Raw genomic sequence first — 8,886 nt, 5'->3', positions numbered from 1 at the left:
AATTTATCCTAGGAAAAAAAATACCGGTACAAATACCGGTTAACCGGTATTTTTCTACCAAAATACCGGTATTAATACCGGTATACCGGTATTTTTTCAAAAATTAACTTTTTATTTACTTTTTTATACAATATAAACCAGTATATTAATATTTTGTTCCCAAAACCGGTATTTTCACCGAAATACCGGTATTAACCTTAATATTCACTATTTTCTTGTTTATCCACCCAACGGAAGTAATCTATTAATTGTTTTGTGTACTTACGTGTGTTTTCCATGTGTTTGTGTCCGTGATTCACCAAAAATCGAATTGGAATTGGGCCATTGTCGGACGCACCCAAACTCGCTACTCGAGCTAAGAGCGTAGAAGCAGTAGTACGAGAAGAACAACACGCACACCACTCGACGTAATTTTCCATAATTATAAATTACCGCACAGCAACGCACTGCACTGCATCACACGCACGAAAAACCGGCTTTGGACGATTCGCACAATTCGCAATAAGTTGCGAATTATTGTGACATTTATAAACACGCGTGTGATCGTATCGAAATGACTTGGATGCATAAATAAAATGCTCTCTTTGACATTTGACAAGGTTGCAACGTGGTACAATCAGTTTCAATCGGTTAGATTCAACAAAAGTCGATAAATTTGTTGACGCAAAGAAATTCAAGATCAATGCGCTATTATGGCGAGGTCACGAATGAAATTTAGTTCAGAATAATTATTTGTTGTAATTTTATGTTGGAAAGTTGATATTTTTAGTTTTTAACAAGTTTATTTTAGTTTTTATAATTAAAAGTAAACTAATTATGATTTCAACTTTATTTTTTCATAGTGTAATGTAAAATTTAATTATCTTTTAGTTAAAAAAAGAATTTTTCATTTATCTATTGCCGTTTTTGAGTTATGATGAATTTTAACCTCAAGATCATAATTTTTCATTTTTTCTTGCTTTTTTATGAAAATTTTAATGTTTGTAGGCAACCAGCAGTACTAACGGTCAGAACACCGATTGGTTTTGACTGAACAAATTAAACTGTAGAAGATTTGGTTAAAAATACAACATAACCTACAAAACTTCTAATTTTAATCATTTATTTCAATAATTTCGTGTTTTTAAAGTAATTTTAGTTTTCCGTTAATTAAAACCAAACTAATTATAATTTCGACATTATCTTTCCACATACTTATCTAAAATATAATTATCTTTAATTCTACAAAAGAATTTTTCATTTATCTCCACTCACTCAAAAGTTACAATGAATTTTAACCTCAAATTCATAAATGTTTTCACTTTTTTCATGCTTTTTTACTAACATTTTAATGTTTGTAGGCATCCAACAGTACTATCTATCAAAACACCGATTGATATTGACAGAACAAATTAAATTGTAGAAAGTTAGGTTAAAACTACCACATAACCCTTAAAAATTCTAATTTTAACCATTTATTTCAATATTTTCGTGTCTTTTTCAATTTATTTCAGTTTTTTATTAATTAAAACCAAACTAACTATAATTTCAACATTATCTTTACACATACTTATCCAAAATTCAATTATCTATAATTCTGTAAAAGAATTTTTCATTTATCTCCACCCACACAAAAGTTACAATAAATTTTAACCTCAAAAACATAAATTTTTCACAATTTTCACTTATAACCTCACCATTTTAATAAAAATAAGAAAAGTGAATGTTGTTTTATATAAAACCCAACTAATTACCCCAATTTATCAGGTAATCATGTCCATCTTGTGAACTTTAAAACCAAAAAAAAAAACTCTTACACTGCAGGTGGAAACAAAACAAACCACTATCGACCGCTGTCAAACCACATAAAGGGCAAAACAAAATGGAGGCCGCCTGTATCCGGACGACCCTGACGACCCTCGGACAATACGTAATAATGGTAATAACAAAAAATGTCACATGCATTCAGCATGTACGCGTACCCTAGACCTTCAAGGCTCTGATCAACTTAAAGTTAAAGTTAAAGTTAAAACTGTGAGAGCGAAAGTGGACCAGACCCTCGAGCGATTCGCTTAAAATTCGTGAATCGACAACAACGGGCGACGCCGAGTATAAAACCGGCGATGGATTTGTTCATCAGCATCAGTTTCTTGTGAACAATCACAGCAACAACAACAACAACAGCAAAAACCTAAAAATGGCATTCAAAGTAAGTTTACATATATTAAGATGTATATTGGGTTGCCTATAGTAAAAATATTTATTAAAATATAAAATTTATTTTTAGCTTTTCGTCCTTGCCGCCGCTTTGGCCTGCGCCAACGCTGGTCTTGCCCCAGTTGCCTACAGCCCCGCCTCCGCAGTAAGCTCAGCTTACATCAACACCGTTGCCGCCCCCGTTGCCCATGCTGCATATGCCGCCCCAGTTGCCCATGCTGCTTACGCCGCTCCAGTTGCTCATGCTGCTTACGCCGCCCCAGTCGCCGCCGTCCACGCCCCTCATTATGGCTCCTCCTCTCAATCTGTTGTCCGCTCCCCATTGGGCGGCACTGTTTCCCACTACAACAAAGCCGTTGACAGCGCTTTCTCCTCCGTCCGCAAATACGACACACGTATCACCAACGATGCCTACGCCTACGCTCATGCCCCAGTTGCTACCTACGCTCATGCCGCCCCAGTAGCTACTTATGCCGCCCCCGTGGTTGCTAAGACCGCCTATGCTGCCCCAGTCGCTACTTATGCTCATGCTGCTCCAGTCGCCACCTATGCTGCTGCTCCAGTTGTAGCTAAGGCAACTTATGCTGCCGCCCCCGTTGCTCACTATGGTGCCGCCCCAGTTGTCGCTAAGGCCGCTATTGCCTACTCCCCAGCTGTTGCTGTCGCTCACATGAGCTACAGCGGTCCATTCGCCACCTACCAATGGTAAATTACTTATACTGCGAGGTGTATATAGTATAAGCATCATTATTTATTTCAATAAATTATTTGCAACTTATTAAACATCCTTTATATGAGTTTTAACCACTAAAAATACATCCTGTATAGGTATATTGTCATTTAGTACATACAGCGCCATCTACGGTGCTAATATACACTAAATATACACACGTTAATCCAAAATGATACACACAGCGACATCTACTCTAAATTTTAAAACTAACAACTCAACGCTGTCATTTCAAACGATTTTGAAACAAAAGTTGTTGATTTCGACCATTTTGCACGCTGTAAAACAAAAACGCACAAATTAATCAAATTAAATCCATAATAATCCGTGTTATCACCTAGTCTACCTACAATAATCTACAAGAAACATATACTAATCACTATCATCATGAAGGTAAAGCAAACATTTTTTATTCAAACTTATTTTATATAAATTATAAAAATTCAGTCTCAATCTTCAAGTTGCAAGCCAAGCTTTAATAAATTAGTACTGTGTATTGTATGTAATCCGACAATCTCTGGATTATCTCTAAGTGTATCATACAACAATTGCACAGTCAGTTTTCCCCCAGAGTATGTTCTGCTTCCGCAAGCATAAGCAAAAGCTGTCTCCTGCTCAATTACATCTATACTGGGTTTGTAACTGGGTAAAAACGTGTCTTCTTCTTCTGTGAGCTCAACTTTGCTTTCTTTTGTTCTGTCGATGATTTTATTTGTGTTCCTGAGCAGGAGATTGGGTGCTGGTAAACCAAAACCATACTGAAAGTGTTTATCTCTGATTTTGTAGGTTTCTTTCTTTGAGATCATTGCTGTGAGGATGTTTTTCACAAAAGTCTGCAAAAACATAAGAATTTAGATGTTTTTTGATGATATTTTGAGGTAAATCATTACCTGACATAAATTAGCAACATATTCAGCTACAGCCCACTCACACCCATCTTCCAATCCATGCTCCCATGCTTGGACTTCAATTCGGTTCTTGATAAACCCTACATTCGGGAAGAAATACTCTGATGCTGCTGTTCTTACTGTTGTATTCACAGGCTGTGATTGTTTGGATGATGTTGAGGGTTGTTTGAGATATTCTGTTGCGTTGACAATCGTGAAAGTACCTTCTTCAGCTGGAGATTGCGGTGGCATGGAAATATGTTTGAAGTTAATGTGGTTATACTCGGCCATCGACGCGAAGAGGAATTGATTATGAGCGTGGAGTTCATCTTCAGTTCTCAGTAGTTTATTAGCGGCTGAATAGAGTTGAATCGATGATATCGGACGCTTGAAAACCCACCGGGAACGTAGTAGTTGGATGTATTTTTCTTTTGTTTCCCTGTCTAAAGTCGCGAGGAGTTTTTTACGCGCTTCCTTCAAGTCGTACATGTTTTTAATTAGTAAATATTTATCGTGTTAACCTCAAAGTGTGTTATGCTGACATGTATGTGATGTTTGGATTTGAAAAAGGAAATTATTTTTCATAAAACTTGTGTTTTTCAAGGTAAAAACATGTTGAAAACGGTGAAATTGTTTAAAATATTTATAATTATTAATTTTTATAGACATATTAATGCTGTGGAGCAAACATTATTAACTTTAGAGTTTAAAAATGATTTAGAAACATTAATAATTGAAAAGTTATATAAAACATCATTTACGCTGGTGACTTTAGATTATTTACTTGAAACTTCTGAGAGTTTAGGAAAATATGACAATTGGATTGTATCTAGTGAAGAAAACACTAAAATAATTCATATTTTAAGCAGGAGAAAGTTTAAAGCTGGTATAAATATCACATTTTTAGTTTCAAGTTGTAATAAAACTAAAAATAACAACTTAACTAAAATAACACCAGAAATATCTTATAAAATAACCGATTACACGTTTAAAACTTGCAAAATTATAACTTTTACACCTAAAAACAAAGTAACAATAAGTGCATTCAATTGTCCGCCATTTTTATCAATACAAAATGGCGATCAACCATTTGAAGGTCTAGAATTTCGTATATTCAAAGAAATATCCAAGCGAAATTCATGGACAACTCAATATCAAATCATAAACTCCAGTTTTTATCCAAGTTTCTACACAGAAGTAATAAAAAACATCATAAATCTCACCGCATATATCGGTATCTGCAGCCAGTGGATAAACGTCGTGAATAATCGCTCTTTAGACATTACTCAACCGTACACAGATGTTTGCTTGACATTCCTCGTGCCAAAAGCCAAACAATTACCAAAACTAACATTCGTTTTTCAACCTTTACAATTATCCCTATGGTTAACCTGGTTCCCAATGTGTTTTCTCTTTGTTCCTATCATAATGAAATTTGTTACTGGACTAACATACATCGAATGCGTCTTAGATGTAATCAGACTAATCACGTTGACATCGATTAGAAATAAATACACGTCGAATATTCAGAGGATTTTATTATCCTCGTGGTTTTTTACGTATTTATTACTTGGGACTGGTTATGTTACTGGTTTCACCAGTTTGTTGACACTCCCGAGATACACGAAAAGTATCAATACCATCGAGGATATGATCAATGAAGGGATCAAATGGGGTGGACCCAGTTGGGGTAATCTTGATAATCTTGTAGATACAAGAAGTATGAGCGCCATGATGCATAATTATCGAGTGTTTAATAAATCCGAGTATAATAAGTTGATAAAAACAAGGAATTATGCGATTTATGGGAAACGCCTTAGAGGATATTTGTTAGAGACGGAGATATTTGATGAATTCGCCCGGACGCATTTGAAAGTGCTTAATAATTGCGTGATGAATAGTCATGTGGTGTTTCTACTGCAAAAGAATTCGGTTTATAAGCGGGTGATTGATAAATGGTTAAGGAGGTTTGTGGAGACTGGTCTCGTGCAGCATTGGGAGAGGAGGACAAGATGGCCGCATAAGTACAAGTACATGGATAATTTTTATAATGATTTTGTTCATTTTGGAACGGAGGAAAGGGAGTTGAGGAGGTTTACGGTTGAGAATCTTCAAGGAGCTGTTTTTATTTTGTTGGTTGGGTATTTTTTTGGTGTTTTTGTATTGGTTTTGGAGATTTATTAGAAAAATTAGCTGTATTTGAAAAAGAAAGTTATGAAAAATGACATTTTACGGTTTATAGGTTATTAATTGAGGTTATTTTTTATTTATAACAAGAGTAGATATTTGCTTCTTCTTCAAACTTCAAGAGATAAACACTTGACCACCTTCAAAAAACGCATTTTATTTCATTATTTGGAAATTTTCTAAGAATTTTTGAAAAAATTTTAGAAATATTATTCTGCATCACTGTTTTCTTGCATGCTTGCATCCTGATCACTCTCCCGGACACTACTGGTAGTCATATCAGCATCCTCCTCTTCTTCCTCCTCACCTTCAATCTCAAACAACATAACTTTCTTTTTATTATCCGCCAAAACAACCGAAACACTCCGACAGCCCGAAACAGCAAACTTACAAGCTGTCATCGCAATATTCTTCAAAGGAGACGCATCACTAACATCAACATTTACAATATTCTGTTGAAATATTTCATCATCCAGTGAAATCTCCTCCAATTTCTCTTTGAAACTCACAATAGGCAACTGCATCAACACAGCTTGTTGCGCCTTATCTTCGAGTAATAAACTCAGAACATTTTCACTGTAAAACTTCACATCTGTTATATTATACCGGCCATTTTCCACATCGCCATCTTGTTTCACATAAACCAAAGCCCCCTTGGCTATAACCTCATTATCCTCAACGTTGTTTACTTTACATTCAATAAAATAAACACCGTTTCTTTCTAAATTCGGAAATGCGTGCATAAACACACTTCCTGTACCCGTACAACTTATCCCAGCTACAGTACCAACCCCCACTCCTTTGATACAAGACAAAATCTTAATAGAATTCATATTTTTCGTAACCTCAACTTCTGGCTTCTTAAAAATCTCATCCACGGCTTTCTGCAGATGCGCAATTTGTTGCACAAGCGACAATTCTTTACAATGTCGGATAATACTTGGATGTTTCTGTAAACATTCATTGTTTAACAATAAACTATCCCAATCGTGTTGATCTCCTGCCGTGAGAATCTTCAAATTCCTATCTGCAAGATACTGACCCAATCTTTCCATAATAAACCGTGGATTTTCAACGCCACCGATTGTAGAATTATTCTGCCCGGTAATTCGATCGAAACACTGCAGAAATTCAGCGATATACGCGAGATCTTGTTGTGTCATATTCTGTATTTCACTCGGGACTTGCTCCTCCATTAAATTCACAATGGCAGAGTATAGCCAACGGAAAAACGCCTTGTAATACATCATGGAATTATTGATAATCTGCTGCATTTCACCTGACTTAATTAAAAACGCGCCATTTGCAGAAATTGCTTCCGTTATCTTCGACTCTTCTAAACCCAAGGTTTTATACCTGGATGCAAAGCGTGACATTCCTCTTAATTCACTTAGGTGATAGGTTATGTTCTGTCCGAGTTTGGTTATGTTTTTCAATAAAATTTTTGGATATTCGCATAATTCATCTCGATATTCTGCCCGAACTTCTCCAAGCCTCTCTTTGTCATATCGCTGAATAAAAACTCCTGCATTTCATCACTGCAGATTCCAAACATTAATAAATCTAAAAATCCGCGGATAACGTGCCTGGTTGGACTTTATTCGCGTAGTTTGTTAACTTCCAGTCCATTTCGAGTAGAATACTCTCCCAGGTTTCCATTACGCTTGATATGCTTTTGTAGAGATACCCGACGTGTGTTTGCATCTCGACTTTTTTCATTGCCACGCAGAATAGTTCTTTAATGTGGGATTCAAAGATGGCGGTGTCGATGAAGACTAGTTTTATGTTATCTTCGATGTCTTTCAGGGTTACAGTTGCAATGTTGAGGCTTTCGGAGAGTTGTACGTCGATTACAGAGCATTTCGTGTTGATTTTCTCTTTGAAATCAATCGCTCCACAGCTGAGGGAGCCAAAAACAGAGAGGTATAACATTCCATCATCTGTACCAATGAGGAGAAGGTTTAAGAGTTTTTGTTTGTGTAGTAGATTATTATTTGCTTCTTCGACGAAGTTTCCGGTTTCAAATGTGCTCAGAGATAGAGGTTTTGAGATGAAATGTTTGGAGTAATCCTAAGTTTTAAAACACATGTTATGTAGAATGATGTTTTATAGTTTAGAGGTTATTAATTGAGGTTATGTTTCACTTACAACATATTGTGTGTAGTTGTTTGCCTCCTCTTCACTTGTACTGGTTGCTTTGATGTTTGTAGTCTCAATTTTCTTCTCCTGGACCCAGTTGACACAAGTTATCTCACCAGATACTTGCAGAGTATGCAGAATACTCTTGTTTTCTACATTGATGAGGATTAATTCACCTCCAGTGTAGCCAATTGCTAGAACTTTGCCATCAGGTCTCCATGCCATGGCAGTGACTTTGCATTTTTCTGTTGGTGGTGGCAAATCCCAGGCTTTTAACCATAGTAATCTATGAAGGGCAACTTCACCTTAAAGAGTGCTAATTTTATTAGTAAAAATAAAAGGTTTTGAGAGAATTTTTGAGTATTTACCTTTGGAATTTGAGACTACAACAAGATCCACTTGGTTACTCCACACCATTTGTTCGATATCATGCTGGGAATGCGCTACTTTTAGTTGTCTTATCACGGAATACATTTTAATTTGTAATTTGGATGTTTTGCAACGATATGCTTTGAATCGCAGGTTATGCGGTGCAAAACATAAATATATAGTCATAACATTGAGAAATAAAAACTTGATTAAAAGTAACTTAAAATTATTGATTTCTTGTAAAAAATTAACATTTTGTTTAGTATTTTATTAGGTAAATGTATTAATATTTGTTTAAATGTAGAATTATTTTATTTTAAAAGATATTTTATGTTTTATTTTGAATGATTATACTTCGGTGACTTTACTATAGATAGA

At 35.5% G+C, this 8,886-nt stretch overlaps 3 protein-coding genes across 3 annotated transcripts; 1 reads left to right on the top strand and 2 right to left on the bottom strand.

Annotated features, from left to right (window-relative positions):
• Nucleotides 1-2,155: 2,155 nt before the first annotated feature.
• LOC135801053 (larval/pupal cuticle protein H1C-like) lies at nt 2,156-2,973 on the top strand. The gene is made up of 2 exons (XM_065314416.1): nt 2,156-2,188; nt 2,267-2,973. Exons 1-2 carry the CDS (start codon nt 2,177-2,179, stop codon nt 2,903-2,905), a joined length of 651 nt encoding a protein of 216 aa, XP_065170488.1. The 5' UTR covers nt 2,156-2,176; the 3' UTR covers nt 2,906-2,973.
• A 341-nt stretch (nt 2,974-3,314) lies between these two features.
• Nucleotides 3,315-4,363, bottom strand: LOC135801052 (transcriptional adapter 1-like). Its single transcript, XM_065314415.1, has 2 exons — nt 3,817-4,363; nt 3,315-3,759 (listed from the first exon to the last, which is right to left on the bottom strand). Exons 1-2 carry the CDS (start codon nt 4,300-4,302, stop codon nt 3,376-3,378), a joined length of 870 nt encoding a protein of 289 aa, XP_065170487.1. The 5' UTR covers nt 4,303-4,363; the 3' UTR covers nt 3,315-3,375.
• A 1,774-nt stretch (nt 4,364-6,137) lies between these two features.
• Nucleotides 6,138-8,641, bottom strand: APC4 (anaphase-promoting complex subunit 4). Its single transcript, XM_065314962.1, is given in 5 exon segments — nt 6,138-7,441; nt 7,444-7,569; nt 7,572-8,070; nt 8,149-8,444; nt 8,508-8,641. Coding segments are annotated over 5 exon segments (2,259 nt in total). The 5' UTR covers nt 8,614-8,641; the 3' UTR covers nt 6,138-6,209.
• Between the last annotated feature and the right edge of the window lie 245 nt (nt 8,642-8,886).

This window comes from Atheta coriaria, unplaced genomic scaffold (genome assembly GCF_025399875.1).
Source record: "Atheta coriaria isolate IRGN ID8LTWV9N9 unplaced genomic scaffold, Caltech_Dcor_3.1 hic_scaffold_10_pilon, whole genome shotgun sequence".
NCBI lineage: Eukaryota > Metazoa > Arthropoda > Insecta > Coleoptera > Staphylinidae > Dalotia > Dalotia coriaria.
Note: the sequence above shows the minus strand (reverse complement) of the source record. Positions and strands in the feature narration are given on the sequence as shown.

Excerpts from the sequence above, each read along its gene's own strand:
- LOC135801052 (XM_065314415.1), bottom strand. The coding sequence starts at position 4,302 with ATGTACGACTTGAAGGAAGCGCGTAAAAAACTCCTCGCGACTTTAGAC. Across the intron at positions 3,760-3,816 it reads ATGTTGCTAATTTATGTCAG|ACTTTTGTGAAAAACATCCT; the intron begins GTAATGATTTAC and ends ATGTTTTTGCAG.